This window comes from Halichoerus grypus, chromosome 15 (genome assembly GCF_964656455.1).
Source record: "Halichoerus grypus chromosome 15, mHalGry1.hap1.1, whole genome shotgun sequence".
Classification (NCBI taxonomy): Eukaryota; Metazoa; Chordata; class Mammalia; order Carnivora; family Phocidae; genus Halichoerus; species Halichoerus grypus.
This window is the reverse complement of record NC_135726.1, coordinates 52,126,802-52,147,096: the sequence shown is the minus strand read 5'-3', so window position 1 is coordinate 52,147,096 and position 20,295 is coordinate 52,126,802. Positions and strand designations below refer to the sequence as shown.

Below are 20,295 nucleotides of genomic sequence, written 5' to 3'. Positions count from 1 at the left end.
AAGTTCGGTAATCATATCGATTTCATGGGTGGGTAAGTAGAAGTTTGGGGAGGGGCTGTTGCTAACCCTGATCGCACAGCAAGAAGGTGGGAGCTAAGGCTAGGACCCAACCCCCACCTGACTCCACAGTCTGAAGAATGGTATTTATTCTGCTTTGACTTTTGTGTCTTTACATGGGTGGGTCCACCTCTCTTTGAAGTCTGAGAGAGCAGAGACCAGACCTGCTACGCTCACCTGCATGCCCAGTGCCCACTGAGGCGGTGGGGAAATGGCAAGGAACAAAGCAGGGGAAAAAAAAAGTTCCTTCCTGCGGAGCTTCCTTCCGTTGTAGAAGGTGGGAGGGCAGTGTGTGTGTATGGATAAACACGTATTTCGTTTAGAGTACCAATAAATACAAGTCAGTTTTGAAAGTTAGCCAGGAAAAGCCATTGCTTGTCAGGCCTTTGGGAATATTTGCCCCATCTCCATTGAGTCAAAGAGGTAACTATACTTGGGGGAAGGGACTTGTCAAAGGCTACACAGGCCACTTGGTGGTCATATGTCAAGGTCATATGGATGGCCTTCCTTCTTTTTAAAGATTTTAGTGCTTACTCATTAAAAAAAAATAATAATAATATAATAACAGCGGGACGCCTGGCTGGCTCAGTTGGTAAAGCACGCGACTCTTAATCTCAGGGTGGTGAATTCAACTCCTATATTGGGCATGAAGCCTACTTAAAAAAACAAAACAAATTAAAAAACAACAGCTAACAATAAATTGAGCATTTATTGCATGCCAGACTCTCGGTGACTCATTTAATGCTCAGAACTCGAGAGCCTATTAGATAGATATATAGATACTATTATGCCCATTTTACAGATGGAGAAACTGAGGCACAGATGTTAAGTAACTTGCCTGGAGTAAGTTAATAAGCAGCAAAGCCAGATTTAAGTTCAGGCTGCCTAAGAGTCCATGCTCTTAAGCACTGCCCTACATAGCCTATTTGCTATATGGATTATTTCTAGAAGGGTGCAAAAGGAACTGCTTACAGGGGTGGGAGCCAGGGAGGGGGGCAAGGGTGTTGACATAATAAGTAAATAAATTCTATAATTTGTTAAAAGTGATAGGGCCTATGGGGAAAAACTGAGCAGAGATATGAGGGAATTGGGTGGGATGGGGGAGCAGAGGAGTTTGTGATTTTAAGTAGAGTGATCAGGATGGTCTAGTTGAGAAGGTGACATTTGAACAGAGATCTGAAGGAGGCGGGGGAGTGAGGCTTGTGAATGTCTTGGCAGGATGGACAACAGTGGTGGGAGTAGCCAGGGTGGGGGGCAGAGAATGGTAGGGCTCACTACATTGCGTGGGGCATCATGGGCCTTAATGACGATTTTGGTTTTTACTTTGAGGGAGGTGGGAGCCATGGGAGAATTCTGAGCACAAGAGGGACTTGGGTTTTTTGGGGGGCAGAAGGGAGGTGAAAGGATTAACAGCTCTATTGAGATATAATTCACCTACCATAAAATTCACCCCTATAAGTACAGAGTTCAGTGGCGTTTAGTATATTCACAGAGTTGTGTCACTATCACCATAACCAGTTTAAGAATATCCATCCCAATAAGAAATTTTGCACCCTTAGCTGTCATCCTCCACTATCCCCCGCCCCTGGAAACTCCTAATCTGACTCACTCTCTGTCCCTATATATTGGCCTATTCTGGACATTTCCTGTCAGTGGAATTATGCAATATGTGGCCTTTTGGGACCGACTTCTTTCACTCAGCCTGATGTTTTCAAAGTTCAGTCCATGGCAGCATGTGAAAGTACTCTGGTTCTTTTTATTGACAAATGATATCCCACGGTCTGGACAGACCACATTTAGTTTTTCCACTCATCAGTTGATATTTGGGTCATTTCCACTTGGGGGCTATTATGAATCATGCTGCTATGAACGTTCATGTACAAGTTTTTGTATGGATGGGTGTTTTTGGGTTTAGGTAGATACCTAGGAGTGGAATTGCTGGGTCATATGGTGACCTTAACCTTTTGAAGAACGGCCATACTGTTATCTATGGTGGCTGGAACATTTTACTTCCCACCACAAGTGTGTGAGGGTTCCAATTTCGCCACCCCCTCGCTAACATTTGCTATTATCTGGGGACTTCGTCTCAAACAGGGTCTCTTCTGGCTGCTCTCTGGGGACCAGGATGAGGGAAGCCAGTGAGGAATGGTGGCTGGACCGGAGTGTGGGCGGCAGAGGAGGTGAGAAGTGACTGCACACTGGGGACAGCCGGAAGCCGGAGTTAATGGCATTTGTTACTAAGATCAGTTGTGAGGTGAGAGAGAGGGAGGGAAATCAAGAATGACCCCAAAGAGTTACTATCAGATGGTTGAGACTGCATTAGGAGAGGGTTTGGCGGGTGGAATCCAGAGCTCAGTGTCGGATGGCTGAGTGGGATACCCAGCAGACGTCCAGCTGGGAACATACAATAGGCGATGGGGTATTCGACCCTAGAGTTACTGTTGGCGTTCATTGCACATTTCTTGAATAATTAAAGCCAGAACTGAAGCCGAATCCAGGGTCTCAGTTTCCCCCTCCAAAAAATGGGCACAATAATACCACTGACTCCTAGGCTGTCACGAGGCTGGGGCGATTCCTTTGCAGCACAGGACAGCATTGCATACCTGGAAACTAAAGTTATGCGTCGGTGTTAAGACGGCTGAGGTCTGCAGCTCCGGCGAGAACTGGAGGTTATGTACGGTTCAAGCAGCGTCGGTCAGTCCGTCTCCCCCGCCCCCCAGCGTCTGGCTGCCGTCAGGGAGGGGGGATAGGAGACTGGGTCGTCACCCTGTCTTCCCCCACTCTAAGCTGGGTTTCCTCCTTAGGGGCGGCCCGGGCCAAGACCGCTGATGGAAACCAGCTGCGGGAGGCGCAGAGGCTCGGCGCAAGCCCAGGCCCCTCCCCGGCGCCGGCAGACCCCGCTAAGGGGGAGGACGAGGGCGCCCTAGCTCCCCTCCCCCCTTCCGCAGCCGGGCCCGGGGCCCTGGCACGTCCGGCGCGCCTGATGCTTTCCAGATGTGAGCCCTGTTCCCCTCCCCCACCTGGCCCCGTTGCTCCTGTGGGGTTGGGGCGCGGGGAGTCAGGGTCCGATACCCTCATATGAAATCGCTACCAGGCACCTGGGCCGGTGTCCCCTCCCGGCCGGTCTCGCTTCCCCATCCAGTCGGTAAGAACCGGATTGGGATGCGCTGACTGGCGGAGACGCTCCTTCCAGGACCTCCACCTCTCCCCAACACCCGCCCCTCCGGGCCCGACTCCGCCAGCCCACGCCCCTAATGGTCCGCCCCGGGACGGGCCCCTTCGGAACCCCGCCCCTAACCCCGCCCCTTCGACCGCCCCGGGCCACGCCCCTGGGGCGCGCCCTGCAGGCCCCGCCTCCGCCACCATCCCCTGTGGGCCGCTCGGTGTGCGAGTTCGTCTGTCTGTTCGCTTCTGTGTCTCTGGGTGTCTGCGTTTCTCGGTCCCTGTCTCCGACTCTCTACATTTCTGTCTGTGTGTCTCTCCTATACCCTGCATGTCTCTGTCTCTGCAGTCCTCTGCCTGTCTCTGTTGCACCTAGTCCCTAGGTCTCTATCTCCCCAAATTTCTGTCTCTGCCTCTCTCTCTGCCACTCTGCATCTCTCTGCATCTCTCTGCATCTCTCTCCCCGCCTCTTTGAATTTCTCTTGTCCCAGTCCATCTTCAGTTCTCTCCCTCTGGCCTCCAGCCCCCTCCACCTTCTGTGTCCGGGTCTCCCTCCCGGGTCTGCACCCCCCGCCCGCCCACCCGGGCGCCTTGCCCTCCCAATTTCCACCTCCGCCTACGGCTTCGGCGTCGGCGGGCCGCGGGCGCCCCCGTGTGGCCATCAGGGGGCTGTCGCGAGAGGCCCGAGGGCTGAGTGTGGGCGCCCGCCCGGGGCGTGCCGAGGGCGGGAGAGACACCGTGGCTGCCCCTGGGTGACACCGGGGAATGGCGTGTGACGCCAACAGGCTGTGTGAGTGCGTACTACCGTGAGATTGCACGTGACGCCAGGGGTTGGTGTGTGGCTGTGAGATTTTGTGACCACCAGACACAGGGTGTGACTGTGAAACCATGTGTTACACGCAGAGGTTGTGTGCGACTGTGTTGTGGGATGAGAGATGACATGCAGGTGACTGCGTGGGACCCCGTGAGGTTGGGTGTGCCTGAGACACTATTCGGGGAACTGGTTGTGACATCAAGAGACTATGTGAGAGCGAGAGATTGTGTGGCACAGTGTGCAACAGGGGGCGGACACGAGCGCTGTGCGTGTCACACGGGCAGACGATGTGTGACAGAGGGTGAGACCGGATGAGTGGGACGCACTCAGGTGGCGTGAGAAGGCGTTGTGACAGGCCCCGCGGGGAGTGGGGGTGACAGAGGGACCATGTGAGTGTGACAGTGTATGTCAGCCACACTGACGGACTGTGAGAAACTGTGTGACTCTGTGTGACACAGATCAGATCGTGTGGGATAGTGAGAGACTGTCACGGTGTCGTGACAGCGCGTGAGGGCGCGTGTCACTGTGCGGGGCACTCGGAGATGAGAGGATGAGCGAGATCTTGTGCCCGTCAGCACGTGCGCCACTAGAGACTGCGGGGTGAGGGCGGGGACGGCTGTGCGCGGCGTGCACTGCGCGAAGCTCAGCAGGAGCTTGTGTGCATGACAGCGTGTGGGGGGGACAGTCTGTGAGGGACTGTGTAAGGCTGTGTGTGACACCGGGAGACTGTGCAAGAGCGAGTATGACTGTATGTGGGGGTCACTGGACGTGTGACCCCATGGAATGTCGTGTGACAGCGCTCAACAAAGACGTCGTGTGAGTAACTCCATGTCACCGTGTGAGACCCTGACAAAGTGTGGGTGAAGTTGCTGTCGGGGGCGAGACAGAAGTTTCAGCTGCTCGTGAATGTGTGTGAGGGACGTCTTGAGAGATTGCGTGTGACACTGGGTGAAACTCTGCACACGGGACACTCTGCGATAGGATATCTGTGCTTGTGCGAGGTGGCATTGGCGATGATGTGCCACCCTCTGAGAGATTGTGAGGGACCGTGTGTGGCGTTTTGAGGGGTCCCGCGGCTGTGTGTGCAGCGCGCCGGACGGTCGTGAGACAGTGAGGTAGTGTGCACCTCTGTGTGAGGGGCTGGGGTGGGGTGAAACAGGGGCAGGTGTGAGGGGGGAAGAGCACGTGTGATGGAGTGACAGGCTGTGCGGGACTCACAGGAGAGATTTGTGCGACCGTGGAGTAAGGGCGGGGTGTGGGGCGCGCCAGGAGAGCCTTCCCGCGTGTGTGTGTGTGTGTGTGTTTCAGAGGGACAGAGACAGAGGCAGGGGCAGAGACTGAGAGGGGAGACTGGGAGAGAGAAAGGGGGAGGACAAGAGACACAGAACAGGAGCGACAGAGACACAGAAACAGAAAGACAAAGAAGGGGACGGACATAGAGAGGGGACCCACAGAGACAGACCCAAGGCGGCCAGGGCGCAGGGGCCGGCCGCGGTGGCAGCAGGAGGAGGCGGGCCCTCAGGGGCTGCTCCGCGGGGGAGGGGGCGGGGCGGGACTGGCGTGGGGGGGGGGGTACCCAGACGCGGTCTCCCAGCCTCCGCCACCTGCCCGCCATCCCAGCCCGGAGCAGCAACAGGTAGGGGGCTCGGGTCTCCACCCCACAGCCGCGGTCTGTCCGCCTGGGAATGAATGAATGAATGAATGAATGAGCGAATGAATGACTTTCTACTTCTGCGTCTCCATCAGCCTGTCTCTCCCCCAGCCCCTCCAATGGCTCCCTCTCTCTGTCCCCCTGTCCCTTCTCTCCTCTGTCCCTTTATCCCCGCTGTGCCTCTCTCTGCCCCTTCCTTTGTCCCTCTCTCTCTCCTTTCCCACTCCCTCACTCCCCTTCCCAGTCACCCTCACCTTCCCAGTCCCCGCTCTGTCCCTTTGTCCCTTCTGTGCCTCTGTCCCCCTGGATCACTCTGTCCCTCTATCTGTCCTCCCCTCCCTCTACTCCTTCCCTTGCTTCATCCCTCCATCTCTCTCTCCCCCGCCCCAGTCTCTTTATTTCTTCCGGGCCTCAGTCTTTCCCTCTGTCACTTTGTCACTCCCTCTGCCCCTCCATTTGTCCTTCCATCCTCTCTGCCCCTCTCCCAGTTGTGCCTGGGTTACCCGCCCCCCCCCCCCAGCCCTCTCTCTGGCTGCTAATGAGCAGAGGAGCCTTTGAGGTGGCCAGGGCTGGGGTGGGGGAGCTCCCCAAGGGGGCCGGAGGGGGCAGCTGCTGCCAAGGCCCTAATGAGGCCCCCTCTGCGCCTTTCCCGCCGCGATCTTAATTCCTTGTTCTCCCCGGAGTCACCGCTAATTGGCCTGGGGAGGGCCCCCCTCCTGGCTCCTGCTCTATCCCCGGGGGCTGAGGACACCTGGATCCTGATCCAGCACCTGTGGCCCTGTTCTTTGGTTCCCCCCTCCACCTGCCTCTAGGTCCCCCATCCTAGGCACCCCTCCACCATCTCCCCTTGCCCCTCTCCTCCCTGTTCCTCTGTCCCTCCTTTGGCCTGCCTCTTGGTCCCCCATCTGTACGTCTCTTCGTTTCTCCTTTTTTCTGTTTTCCTGTCCCTCCCTCCACCTCTGGGCACCCCCTTCGTATGCTCTTCCATCCACAACCCTGTCGCCGGGTCCCACGACCTCTGCCACCCTTACCTGGGGACCCAGACTTGCCCTAGCCCAACCCTCTCGGCCCCCCCCCCGCCCGGCTTTTAAACTCTTCCCCGCCCTCAGCCATGTCCAACAACATGGCCAAGATCGCGGAGGCCCGCAAGACGGTGGAACAGCTGAAGCTGGAGGTGAACATCGACCGCATGAAGGTGCGGGGTGCGGGTGGGGAGGAAGGCGGGGGCTCCGGGGCTGGGGTCTGGACCCGGCGCTGTTGGGAGTGGAGCCCGTGGGAAGATTCCCTTCGGAACGGGGCCGGACCCGGGGGAGGGGCTCGGGCAGGGGGCGTGGTCACAAGGGGGCGGGCCGGATCCGGGGAGGGGCTGGGGGCGGGCCCGGGCAAGAGGCGGGGCCTTGGGCGGAGGACGGTCATCACGCGGGCGCCCGCAGGTGTCGCAGGCGGCGGCCGAGCTCCTGGCCTTTTGCGAGACGCACGCCAAAGACGACCCGCTGGTGACGCCGGTACCCGCCGCAGAGAACCCCTTCCGCGACAAGCGCCTCTTTTGCGTCCTGCTCTGAGTCTTCCCGACCGCTTGCCCTCCCCTGCCAAAGTATGGATCCAATAAACGAGGCGATTGTGGTGGTACCTGTGCTTTTGGGGAAACTGAGGCACGCCCAGAGCTTGGGGCCATCATGGGGGAACCTGTGTCCCTTCTCATCCCTTCTGAGTGTGTGTGGAGTGTGTTGGGGGGTGAGGATGTGCGGGGTGTGTGGGGCGTGGTGTGTGGATGCAGAGGCTTGTGCAGGAGGAAATGAGCAGTCTGGGCTCTGACCTCCACTGAGCACTCCACGATCCTGAATTTATTTATTCATTCCAAGAGCCCCAGAAGGCAGCTGGCTGATTGTAGAGTATCCATTTTGCAGATGAGGAAACTGAGCCAAAGGAGGTCCCTTACTCCAAGTCACACAGCTAGGAGGTAATGAGGTGAAGACTGTGGCCTCCAGTGCCGAACCCCCGAACCCCTGAGCTGGCCTCTCTCCTCTCTTGGGTTGTAGATTTTTAGGAGCCCCTGTGCCCATTGCACCTTCCTCACCCCCTGGATGATTCCACCCCCTGCCACAAGCTTACCTCACCTCTGTCCTTAGCACTGATCTCTGTTGTTCATTCATTCCTGTGGTACCTGCTCTGTGACCAGCCCCGCGCTGGGTGAAGCTGGGAACATGGTTGTGACTGAGACAGCCCTGGCCTTGCCCTCTTGGGGCTCAGAATCCAGTGGGAGAGACAGACCTGTCCCCAGAAAATGATGACCCAGAGTGGGCAGGGCTGGGGTGGGGGAGCCCAGAGGGTATACTTGACTCAGCTTAGGGATCAGGGAAGGCTTCCTGGAGGAGGGGACATCTGAGCTGAGACAGGGTGGTAATAAAACTTGGGGACCAGGAGGAGAGAGAAACGTGGCTAGAGGGAGAGGAGACAATTTAATGTGTACCATTCTTTCCTTCAACAGTTATTTCTTTGTTCCGGGGACACAGGGGTGACTCTAACAGCTCTGGCTCCTGCCCTGTGTTTCCCACTTCGCACATGGCTGGCCCACAGGACATTTATAGCCTGCAGTTCTATTTATGTTATGTTGTCTTTTATTTATTCACTTATTTTGGGTTCTCTACTTTTGGCCTACATAATGTTTAAAAATGTTTTTGACTTGGTTGCCAAATTGAAAAATAGGAGTCTTTCACTTAAAAGTCCTTATTTCCAGCTTCTCCCAAATTGGATGTTCGGGTGACCTCAGACCCATATACCCCTCAGGGTGACCCTAGGCTGGGAGGTGGGATCTGGGCTTTCCAGCTCACCGAAGTCTCCACCATGCCCTAATGTCTCCTGCTTAAGAAGGCTGAGTGCCAGGTGTTATTTATCAGGGGCTTCTTCCAGTGGAATGTGTTATGTCTTGAATGTCTGTTGAAAATGAGATGCAGGGGACGCCTAGGTGGCTCAGTTGCTTGGGCATCTGCCTTCAGCTCAGGTTATGATCCTGGGGTCCTGGGATCGAGTCCCACGTCAGGCTCCCTGCTCAGTGGGGAGCCTGCTTCTCCCTCTGCCTGCCGCTCCCCCTGCTTGTGCTCTCTCTCTCTCTCAAATAAACACATAAAAAATCTTAAGAGAAATTGAGATGCAGATTGGGTGAGCTGTGGGTCTGGTCAATCATTTTACCAGGTTGGCTGGAGGGCCACAGAGTTAGAGACCCCTCTCCAGTCCCCTCACCCCCACTTCCTCTTTTCTCCCGACTAACACCTGTGCTCCCCAGCTTGGGGCTGGACCCCTGGATCTGGATGGAGCCGGCTCACCGGGCCATGTGTGTTTCTGGTGAGTGCTCCATTATTCACATTGGATTAGGGTCCCCTGGGCCCCAACTCTGAGCTTCCTGTTGGGTTGAGGCAGGACAAGCTGTAATTACATCTCCCTCCTGCCTCCCACCCCTCTCAGCTGGCTCCAGCCTAGTTGCATCATGTCTGTGGGAGCCCCTGGGGACACCGGGGACAGACAGAGCCAAGGATGAGCTGGGGGGGGGGGTGGGGCTGGGGAGGAGGGATGCTGGGAGGGAAGTTGCCAGAGGATTCTGGAATTTCTCAGACCCAGCATCCTTGCATGTTAGAACCTGAAATGCAGAGGACTCTAGAATCACAGGACCTCAGAGGGCTGGAATTCTGGAGTCTTTCGACCCTGTGGGGCTAGACTCCTGTTCCTTTGTCCGGCTAGGACCCAGAGCTCTGCACTTCAGGAGTGTAAGGATTTCTTGAGGCTCGACTGTTGGGATTTAGACCCTTTTAGCCCTGAAATCTTGGGGCTGTGTAGTGTGGATCCTCCCTCCTTCACATTCCTGGTCTTGGGGAATGGAAGTCAGGAGAAGCAAGGGGGCTGGCTGACCCAGTGTGGGGAGGGGAGGGCGGGCAGGAAGGAGGTCTACCTGGAGGAGGTGTGGGAGGGAGGCTGGGGGTGCGGAGGGTGCCAGATGAGCTAGACAGGGCAGGTCCTGGGTGAGCAGCATCCACGCATGCAAACCTGGGTAATCTTGTTAGCGGGTATGACTCGGTAGTACCAGCTTCTGGTTACCCGCTGCTCTGCTCTTTCCGGCCAGCCTCGCTGTGAGCTCAGCCCTGGGGTCAGAGCCAGGCCAAGAGGCAGAGAGGGGACCACCTGGGGAAGTGCCTGCTGCTATCGGTCCCCTTCCACTTCACCCCAAACCCTGAGGGGCCCCAGGCTGCCCCTCCCAGGCTGTCTGCCCTTTGCACCCCACATGCTCTGAGCGGTGCTTGGCTCTGCTGAGGGGATTTGGGGGAGGGGTGGCCCTGAGCCACAGCTATGACCATCACATATTGGAATCCCGTTTCTGAAGCCCCACCTCACTTAATTCTCCGATGACCCCCCAAAGGACTCTGTTTATCCCCATTTTATAGACATGGAGTCAGGCACAGCGAAGTGACATCACCTGGCCAGTTGGGGCTTGAGGTTGGAGTGGGCACCAATGGGTGAGGGTTCAGGAGGGGCTGGAGGTGTTGTGGGGGGCTTGAAGGACAGAACGGGGGTATCCCAGGGGAGGGGCCCAGGCCCAGGCAAAGGCAGGGCAGGGGTGGCAGGAGGAGAGCCCCCTGGAGCAGGGACGAGAAGCAGAGACTGGTGGGTAGGCAAGGGCCCATTTGGGGTGCAGGAAAGGGTGGTGGGCAGAGACAAATGGCCTGTGTCTGAAAGTGTTGGCACCTGCCAATGAAGGACAGGTCAGGATGGACACGCAGCAACTTCTTGCAGCCACGGGAGGGCACAGGTGGACAGGTAGGCTTGGCAGGTGTGAGCAGCTGATGGGGTGCGCGTGCACGTGCGTGTGTGTGCGTGTGCGTGTGGGGCCAACCTCTGCCCAGGGCAGGGCCAGGACACCAGGGAGTCAGGAGAAGGTCAGGCCCCGGGCAAGCAGGGTCTTAGCTCGGGGGCAGGTCCGGATGCAGGCGTGGGAGAGACCCAGGGCTGCGGATGACTCAGCAGAGGACCTGCGTGCCCAGGCTCCCCTTCTGACCTTCCCCGCCACTTGGGAACATGCGTCCGTCGGATGGTGCCCCCCCCAGCCCCGCTGCGTCCCCCTCCCTCGGCCCCCAGTAAGTGGGTGACAGTTTGTTGAATGAATAATAACAACGCCAGCAGCTGTTTGAGGGCTTCCTGGAGGCAGGAAGGGGGAACCCGGTCTCTAATCTTCACACCACACCCCAACAAGGGCAAGGCAGCCATGTGAGGAAGAACATCAAGGCTGAGCCAGGGGAAGTCATTTTCCAGGGTCACACAGCAAGTGACTGGTGAGGGGTGGAGGGGCGCTTCCAAAGCCACTCTCTTCCCCCTGCGCCAGGCAGCCCGTCCGCAAGCAAACACACACACACACACACACACAGGGAGACAGAGCCATAAAGCAGCGCAGGGGTCCACAATAAACACACAGGCGCAGACCCACAACGAGTGCATGAAGGGACACAGATGTACAAATAGGCTGTCGAGAACAATCATGCCCACTCACCGCCACGGTGCACACAGCACACGCACTCGCGGTGCGGCTAAAATGCTCCCGTAGGGGGCGCCTGGGTGGCTCAGTCAGTTGGGCGTCTGACTCTTGGTTTCTGCTCGGGTCATGATCTCGGGGGTCGTGGGATTGAGCCCCACGTTGGGTTCCACACTCAGCGGGGAGTCTGCTTGTCCTCCTCCCTCTGCTCCCCGCCCCATAAATAAATAAATTTTAAAAAATGCTCACTTCAGTTCCACAGGCCCCACTAATATCACACAGACCGACGCCTGAAGTTCACGTGTCTGCGACAGCCCCTTGCACGTCCCCTCCCCTGGTATGGTGCTGGCCATTCCCTGTTGTCTCTGGGGCTGTCCTCCCTCCTCTGCCCCTGTCCATGGTCCTTCTGGGGATGCCTGAGTCCTGTTCAAGCTGTGGGAGGGGAGGGAGGCTGACTCGCCTCCCCGAGCTGTTCTTTCTCACAGTTCCCCCACCCCCAGCCCTGGAAGCCACCCCCTCATAGCCCAGCTCGGGTGGCCTCTCACTCCAAGGCACCTGAGAGAAGAGGAACCCTTTGTGGCTCCAGCTGTGAGCGTGGCCACAGCTGGCAGGATGCCAGGGTTCCCGGAAAGTGAGTGGAGGGGGTCCAGCACTGACACCAGCCCCAGGGACCTCTCGTTACAGTCGCTGCCACCCCCACCTGCCCCGAAGCATATAACGGGATGCCAGGGTTGCAAGGGCTCCCAGCCCCCAGTGGCACAGGTGGGTAAACTGAGGCCTGGAGGGGGGCAGGGTGCGTGAGGCCAGGCCACACTGGGCCTGGGAGCAGAGTGGACTTCCTGAATGCTCAGTGGTCCCTGGTGGGGACAGGAAGCCAGGGGGAGGGAGGCTCCAGGAACCCGAGCTACCCCGCCCCTCCCCCCAACTCCCCTGATGCTGCCACAGGACGTAAGCCCGCCAGGCATCATCCCTCATTAATATGATATAACTTCCTGAGTTCCCTCTGGTCTGCCTGGGGATTGCAGAGCACAGGGCGGTGGGGGGAACCGCAGAGCCAGGAGGCCTGAGGCCCATGCACCCAGGCACCCCTCCGAGCCCCTGGTATGGCTGGAGCTGAGGCCGGAAGCTGGGGATGCTGTGCTCATGGGTGATAGGGAGAGGGGGAAAGGGGTGAGGCAGTTGTGGTCACCGAGGGGCCTGGGTATAGAGAGGGGAAGTCTGCAGCTACCCCATGTCCAGCCCTTGGGATCCGGAGCATCCCTCCTGGACTCGGACAGGACACATGTGCGCATGCATGCTCCTTGTCACAAAGAGAGCTCTGGCATGGGCCACTGGCCATGGTTGGCCGCCTGGCCCATGAAGCTGGGGTCACCCTATTGTACAGATGAGGAAACTGAGGCACACCGGCTTCTCGTTCCCACCCTGGTCATCACGTCGCAAAGAGGTGGTGGAATGGGGACAGGAACTCGAGTCAAATGAGTGAGCCCCTGAGTTTGTAATCTCTCCATTTAAACTGCCTCCCTCAAAAATAAGGGGTGTCTGAGAGGGGCTCTGGCCCTTCTGGGTGGGGAGGCTACATGGGAAGCCATTGACTCGGTGGGACCCGGGGCTGGTGACCGCTGTGTCGGCAGCTGGGACATGTGGGCTGAGCACACGGGCCCGAGGGTGGTGGCTGGGGGTGTGTTTGGGGGGGTGTGTTTGGGGAGGTGTGGGGGAGATGGATGTGACAGTGATCTTGGAGTCCTGAACTTCTGTTCGTGGCCAAAATATTATTCCTGGAAGTCAAGGTCTCTGTAGCTTGGCCTGGGGCTTGGGATTGCTGGAGCCAGAAGCAAGAGGGCGGGAGGGCACTCCGCTTTGATGCTCTTGGAGGTCCTGGGGCCTGTCCCCGACAGACTGCTGGGCACCAGGGCCCTCCTCCCTGGAATCCCTCTTCCCAAGACTCGGCCGGGTCGACGGGCTTGCACCCTAGGACAGGCTCTGGGACTGGTATTCTTTCTCTAGCCTGGTCACCTCCTTCCCCAGCCTTCTGGAAGGAGTGAATTGTGTCCGGGGAACAGAAATCTCAGTAGTGCCTGAAAAACACTACATCGGGGAGGAATTTCCTGGTCATTTCTCAATCCCTGGTCAATGTCCTAACCCCGGGGCCTGGAGCCCAGAATAGATCTCAGAGGCCACCCCCAGACAGCCTCTCAGACTGGTCAGCTGTGCCCCTCAGGTCTTGTCCTGGTGTGCTCCAGGGTGCGATGACTCAGTGATCCCCACGAGGGGCCACTGGGAGAGCTGGGGAAGGGAGAAGGGCAGAGACCAATGCGTGGGGCAGGGGCAGGTGGCTCAGGGATAGGACGACGAGAGGAAGCAGGGAGGGGAGGCAGAGGTAGACTGGGCTGCATTGGGCAGGGAAGTTGGAGGGAGCGTGCCAGGGCAGGGGGGAGGGAGCGGGGGGCCCCCCTCTGGAACAGGCAGGGGGAGGGAAGGCGGGGCAGCGGGAGGAAATGAAAAAGCCGGGGCGAGCAGGCTAGATGAGAAGGGAGGAGGGAGGAGGGAGGAGAGAGGAGGGAGGAGGGAGGGAAGGAAGGAGAAGCTGACTCGCAGAGACCAGTGTAGCCAGCAGAGCGGAGAGCAGGGCACAGAGGAGGGGACTGAGAGAGAAGGCAGAGGTGCGGTGAGGAGAGGGTAGAGGGCTGCTGGGGCGAGAGAGGGAGAGGCAGAGGGGGAGGTGAGGCGAGGGTAGAGGGCTGCTGGGGCGAGAGAGGGAGAGGCAGAGGGGGAGACCGGGTGGGCAAGGGGTGGGGGAAAAGGACAGAACTAGGGAGAGGGCAGGACGAAGGAGAGAGGGCGAGAGAGGAGAGGGGCGGACAGACGGCCAGCCAGCCGCACACGCAAGGAGAACTGGGGGTGGCCCATGGGGAGGGCGGTGGGCATGAGCGGGCCTCAGGGCGCCCCCCCACCCCCGGCTCCCCCTTACCCCCCCTCCCCCCTGGGGACCGCTCTAGTCCAGGCCGCACCAGAGGTGAGGGGGATGGCCGACTCGTGCAGGAACCTCACCTACGTGCGGGACTCGGTAGGCCCGGCCACCAGCACCCTGATGTTCGTGGCGGGCGTGGTGGGCAACGGGCTGGCACTGGGCATCCTGGGGGCGCGGCGACGCTCACGCCCCTCGGCCTTCGCCGTGCTGGTCACCGGGCTGGCGGTCACTGACCTGCTGGGCACTTGCTTCCTGAGCCCGGCCGTGTTCGTGGCCTACGCCCGCAACAGCTCGCTGCTGGGCCTGGCCCGGGGCCACCCCGCTTTGTGCGACGCCTTCGCCTTCGCCATGACCTTCTTCGGCCTGGCCTCCATGCTCATCCTCTTCGCCATGGCCGTGGAGCGCTGCCTGGCCCTCAGCCACCCCTACCTCTACGCTCAGCTGGACGGGCCGCGCTGCGCCCGCCTGGCCCTGCCCGCCATCTACGCCTTCTGCGCCCTCTTCTGCTCGCTGCCCCTGCTGGGCCTGGGCCAACACCAGCAGTACTGCCCCGGCAGCTGGTGCTTCATCCGCATGCGCTCCGCGGAGCTGGGCGGCTGCGCCTTCTCGCTGGCCTACGCCAGCCTCGTGGCCCTGCTGGTGGCCGCCACCGTCCTATGCAACAGCTCGGTCACCCTGAGCCTCTGCCGCATGTACCGTCAGCAGAGGCGCCACCAGGGCTCGCTGGTCCCCGGCCCCCGGGCAGGGGAGGACGAGGTGGACCACCTCATTCTGCTGGCCTTCATGACGGGCATCATGGCCGTGTGCTCCCTGCCCCTCACGGTGAGTCCCCTCTGCAGGTGGGGTGGGTGGCCGGGGCGGGAGGGCAGCACCCAGCTCCAACCTCCAGCGGGGGGGGCCTAGTTCCCAGACCGGGGATGCTGAAGCCCCAAGAGGTCAGAGGCTTTGGGCGCGGTCCGACAACTCCCAACTTTCTGGAGAGGTCTCTCCCCATTTGCTTCTGCCCCACTGGACGCCTCCTGAGCCCTTCGCTCCCCCCCCTTTCGTATCTCCGGCACCCCCCCAGACACACCCCAACCTTCCCGCACCCCTGTAATGGTACTAAGATCCACCAGTCCTTGAGCCCTTGTTCTGTGTCTGTGGTTTACAAATTCTCTCTCAGATCATCTTCAAATGACCTTAGGCACCCATTGCACAGCACTTAGCAAGGAATGGACCCAAGTTCCTGTCCGGTCCCTATTTTTACAGATGGCGGGCGATGTGGCTTGTCCACAGTCACACAGAGCCAGCTCTGGACCTCAGGCTTGTCTGATCGCAGAGTCTGATTTCCCCACCACCTCCCGCCCCAGCACCCCGCCCCCCCCCCCCCCCCCCCCCCCCCGCCAGGGACTCTCCGGGCCTTGCTCCTTTCCGGCAGAGCTCCTGCCTGCCTCCCAGGAATTGAGCGGGGCAGTCCCCAGTCATCACCCGCCCACCCCACCCCGCCCTGTACTCTGGGCCTCCAATTCTCTTTCTGTAAATGCAAGGGCTGGTGGTCAAAGCTTTGGGGGGATTACGGATGACTCACAGGCTGGAAACTTGGAGAGAGACACACGGCCATAGCCCCAGGACTCACCCACATGACCTCCGCTCTGTTCCTCTAGGCTAGTGGTTTCCTGGGGCTTTCTTTCCCTCTGCTCCCCGATGCATCTCTCACTTACTTTTCATCTTATTTCCTTCCCCTGCTGAAGGGCACCCCTCCCTCATTCCTGCCAGTAAGCGCGTGGAAGGAGGGGAGCGAGGGTGGGGTGGGTGTGCTGTGGGGGTCAGAGGATTCCTGGGTGCTTCCTGATGCCCCCGCCCTGCCCCCAGATCCGAGGCTTCACGCAGGCCATCGCCCCGGACAGCAGTGAGATGGGGGACCTCCTTGCCTTCCGATTCAACGCCTTCAACCCTATCCTGGACCCCTGGGTCTTCATCCTTTTCCGCAAGGCTGTCTTCCAGAGGCTCAGGCTCTGGTTCTGCTGCCTGGGCCCCAGGCCGACCCACCGCGACTCGCAGACACCCCTCTCCCGGCCCGCCTCCGGGAGGAAGGACTCGAGGGTTCCCGCTACTCTCGGGGGGAAGGAGGGGAACTGGGTACCTTTGTCAGCCTGGGGCGAGGGACAGGAGGCACCCGTGTCTCGGGCGCAGCGAGCTGGCAGCACCGTGGGAATGTCATCCAAAATGGGGTCCGCAGCCGCCTGCTCCCCTGCTGACATCTGCTGCCCATGATCTCCTGCCCAGTCTTCTGGGAGCAGAAGCCTGAGGCTCAGGGGCACGGCTGCCGGGTGGATGAGCAGGGATGAGACCCCGGAGTCCTTGCCTGCCAGAATCTTGACCCCCCTGAAATGCGGGGTGGGGGGGCGATCAGCTGCTATTTCCCTTTTTCTCCTCCTCCAGGGTGGCCCCGACAGGCTCTGGTAGAGAGGGAGGGAGACAAGGAACATTTATCCTGGAGCACAAAAAGAATACTTCTCTCAAAATAACCAGGGGCCCGGCCGGCCCAGTCTGGCCCTCGCTTGCCCATCCATCTCGCTGTCTAAATATTTAGAAGGCAGAAAAGTTTCCCAGAAGCTTCTGTGCGCCCAGGTCAGCTCTGGTTTGGGTTCTGGCTCTGACCCTCATCCATTCAGGGTGCCTTGCTGCCCACCCCAAGCCCCCCCAGGGGACAACCCGGCCTTCTCCCAGGCCACTCCAAAAGCCAGCCCCTCTCTGCCTCCTGGGAGCCAGGGATTCTTGGACCAGCTCCCGGCCTCCCCTCACTCCTGATTTCCCATCAGACTTGGAAGCCCCCGCCCCCCCAAGGCGGGAGGCCGGAGGAAGGAGAGACTGCTGCATTGTAAGTAGCCTTGCTGGACACGTGCCTGGGAATCCGCATGGCTTGGTGGGCTGCAAGATGTGGACCGTGGGGGCCCAGGTGTGTGTGTGGGGTGACCGGAGGACAAAGGCATGGGAGTTACGGATCCCAGGGACCCCTCCACCCCCCCCCGGGGGACACAGCCTGTCCCTGGATGAGGAGCTGTGGCTCATACACAAAGCCCACCCTCACATCCTGTGTCCTCCAAGCCCTCGCAACAAGTTCATTCATTCATTCAACAGCGAGCGGGCCCTGACTTGGCAGGTGTTGGAGATAACAGACCGGTCCCTGCCCCGCCCTGGACTCCGCTGGGGTGATTTCCAGCCTTCGGGCTTCTCCTGCCCTCAAGGGAGACCCAAGATCAAGGGTGCTCGGGACGGAGCTGACTGGCAGGAAAGGAAGTGGTGTTTAGGGTAACCCGGAAAGCCCTTTTCTCCCTTCCCCCCCACCCCGTCCCACCCAGTTCCCCTTATGCGGTTGCTCCAGGGTTGAAAGCACTTGATCCGGGGTTAAAAGGGTAAACGTGAACCTGGGGACAGGCCTGGTAGGGAGGCATGGGCCTCTGGAGAGATAACAGCACCTCCCATCAGTGAGTCCTGGCCCTGATGTCCTTGGAGCCTTTCCACAGAAGCTGGAAATCAAGGTCCAGAGAGGGTAATCGCCAGTCCTAGGTCACATAGCGAGGAGGAAGCACGTTCTGAGGGGGAAGCTGACCTTTCTGTCTCCAGAAGCCAGCTCCCTTGTTTGGCCAGGGGCTTTGCTTCTCTGTGCCTTGGCTTCCTTTGGTGCAGAATGGCGATCATAATCTAGAATTCAGTTTACAGGGTGGTGTGGAGGATTAACTGATTCCCTCTGATAAGCAGCCGAGCACAGGGCCTGCCTGGAATAAAAACCACAAAAATGTTACTGTTACTTCAATCTTGTGGTTGCTGTTGTTGTCTGTGGCTACTGGGCAAATGTGGGCTGAAAAAAAGCAACATTTCGCTCCATTGGTCTTTCGACCGCTATGATTCAAATCACGTTCCAGAAGAACAAGGGTGTGTCTGGGAGAGTTAAAAATTGGTCAGGATGACTGATTTATTGGGTATGGGTTTCCTTTTGGGGTGATGCAAATGTTCTGGAACCCGATAGCGCTGAGGGTTGCATAACATTGTGAATGTACTAAATGTCTATGAATTGTTCATGTTCAAATGGTTAATTCTATGTTATGGGTATTTTGCCACAATAAAAAAAAATGTGACACTAAAAAAAAAATTGCGGGTGTTTAGAAACTTTTATGAGTCTTGCCAGAGTGACATACTGGTTGAATTTGGTAATGAAAAAGGTTGACCTGTACAAAAACCCAAACGGGGCAAGAAACATCAGGTGGAGTCCGGCCTTTGTCACCAAACCTGGCCCAGCTTCAGTGGGGACCGACCCAGAGGGCCTCCTCGGAGGGTGGTGGGGAAAGGATGGGGTAGGTGGAGGGGCCCCAGAGGGGCATTTGGAGCGGGAGGCCAGAGAACGGGGCCTGCCTGCCTGTCCAGGCAAGACCCCCAGGGGGCGCTCGCCTCCACTCTTTGTGCCGGCCCAGAAAGTGGGTCAGTCTGTGTCTCTGGCCTCTCAGGGCTCACTAAATGAAGGTAGCACAGGGCTGGGCATTCGAACCCACAGCATCCAAGCCTCAGGTGGGTGCTATTATCATCCCCATTTTTCAGATTTGGATTAAGGGGAAGTGAGGATTCAGCGCGGAAGCTGGTTTTCTGCTGGCTTTTACCTGCCAGGCCTAATATCTCAAGAATCCATCCGCCCTCCGCATCCCCCTGTAGAGTCGCAGACCCCGCACCGCCCCTGGCCTGGATGTGTACACCGTCTTCCAGCTCGGGGGTTCGCAAGCATTTCCCGCCCCATCTATCTATACGCAACCCCTGGGGGAGGATTTGGAAACTCCTCTCCTAGCTGGTGTCCCGACCCCCCGAGCGGCCGTGTGTCCTCTCCGCTAGCTTCTGGAGTCCTCTCTGAGCGGTCGCTCCCCTGATTGCCAAACTCCGAGGGCCCCCACCGCCTGGAAGCCGAGGGCCAGCTCCCTCGCTCCCTGCTCAGCCCCAGCCAGACAACCGAGGATTCTCCCAGAGCCTGTGCGTGACCTGTCTGGCTTCCGCCTCTTTGCTGATGGATCTCACCCTTCCTGAAACAGCGTTTTCCCTTCGCCGTTCGTCACAAGCACCCTGGCCCTTCAGGTCCCGCTTAAACTATTTCTTCTTCTTCTTTTTTTCTTTAAAGATTTTATTTTTAGGTCCTCTCTACACCCAGCGTGGGGCTCGAACTCACAACCCGGAGATCAAGACTGAGCCAGCCAGGCGCCCCTATTCCTTCTCCTTGCAGACTTATTCGCACCTATCTCAGGCACTCGGGGCACTTTTGGGCTCCATGACGGTCCTCCCTGCAGCCTGACCTGGCGCAGACATTTGCTCATTCCCTCAGCAGGCTCTTATTGAGGACTGTGATGCGGGGGACACGGCGGTGACAGAGACAGCCCTGGCCCGCTCTCCTGGGGCTCTGAGTCCAGAGTGGGCAGAGCTGCGAGATGGGGTGGGGTGGGGTGCAATCTAAGGGGACATCAGGGAGGGCTTCCTGGAGGGGATGGCAGAGTGGGACCTGAGGACTGGAAGAAGGTGAGCCCAGGAACTGTGCTCACGGATCTGACTCTGACCTCCTAGCCTCTTACTCATTCATTAACTCGACAATTCCCTGGAATCTGCCCCGGGGGCCCAAGGCTGCTCTGTACCTGCTGGGGATAGAGCGGTGACTGACTTGGCCTTGGCCTTCTCTCACTCACATTCCAGTTGGATGACAACTTAATAATCACAGAACTAAGTATTCCAATAAGCAGAAAAAAAAAAATACAAATTTGCGAGCTGGGCTATGTGCTGAGAGCATAGCCGAGGGGCCTGCCTAGCATGGAGTGGGCGTCAGGAAGCGAAGGAGACTTTGTGCATTTATCACTTCGTTTTATTCATTTTGGACTTCCTAGAACTGGGCCCGGCCCACAGATGGGACTCAAGCGCGCGCGCGCACACACACGCACTGGCGGGTCCCCAGGAGTGGCAGCTCTCCGGGGCCTTTTGTAGTCACTGCCCCACCTGCTGGTCACATGGGGAGTGACATTTAGAAGTACTCCCAGTGGCCACTACCCTGGGGGGGAAGGGAGGGAGCCCTGGGTAGGACACCTCCCACTGTGTCCCCTCGCTAGTCGCCCGCTAAGGACAGG

At 58.7% G+C, this 20,295-nt stretch overlaps 2 protein-coding genes across 3 annotated transcripts; both read left to right on the top strand.

Moving 5' to 3' along the window:
- Positions 1-4,054: 4,054 nt before the first annotated feature.
- GNG8 (G protein subunit gamma 8) lies at positions 4,055-7,313 on the top strand. Of its 2 annotated transcripts, none has more exons than XM_036090344.2 (3): positions 4,055-4,849; positions 6,794-6,879; positions 7,118-7,313. In XM_036090344.2, the coding sequence occupies exons 2-3, from the start codon at positions 6,796-6,798 to the stop codon at positions 7,244-7,246; spliced, it is 213 nt and encodes a 70-aa protein (XP_035946237.1). In that variant the 5' UTR covers positions 4,055-4,849; positions 6,794-6,795; the 3' UTR covers positions 7,247-7,313. The 2 variants fall into 2 exon arrangements, with proteins under 2 accessions (XP_035946237.1, XP_077918612.1); XM_078062486.1 differs by lacking the exon at positions 4,055-4,849 and adding an exon at positions 5,603-5,669.
- A 6,859-nt stretch (positions 7,314-14,172) lies between these two features.
- PTGIR (prostaglandin I2 receptor) lies at positions 14,173-17,505 on the top strand. Its single transcript, XM_036090346.2, has 2 exons — positions 14,173-14,989; positions 16,019-17,505. Exons 1-2 carry the CDS (start codon positions 14,222-14,224, stop codon positions 16,418-16,420), a joined length of 1,170 nt encoding a protein of 389 aa, XP_035946239.2. The 5' UTR covers positions 14,173-14,221; the 3' UTR covers positions 16,421-17,505.
- Positions 17,506-20,295: the final 2,790 nt, after the last annotated feature.

Coding starts and splice junctions, on each gene's coding strand:
- GNG8 (XM_036090344.2), top strand. CDS start 6,796: ATGTCCAACAACATGGCCAAGATCGCGGAGGCCCGCAAGACGGTGGAA. Junction 6,880..7,117: donor TGAACATCGACCGCATGAAG/GTGCGGGGTGCG, acceptor GGGCGCCCGCAG/GTGTCGCAGGCGGCGGCCGA.
- PTGIR (XM_036090346.2), top strand. CDS start 14,222: ATGGCCGACTCGTGCAGGAACCTCACCTACGTGCGGGACTCGGTAGGC. Junction 14,990..16,018: donor TGTGCTCCCTGCCCCTCACG/GTGAGTCCCCTC, acceptor CCCTGCCCCCAG/ATCCGAGGCTTCACGCAGGC.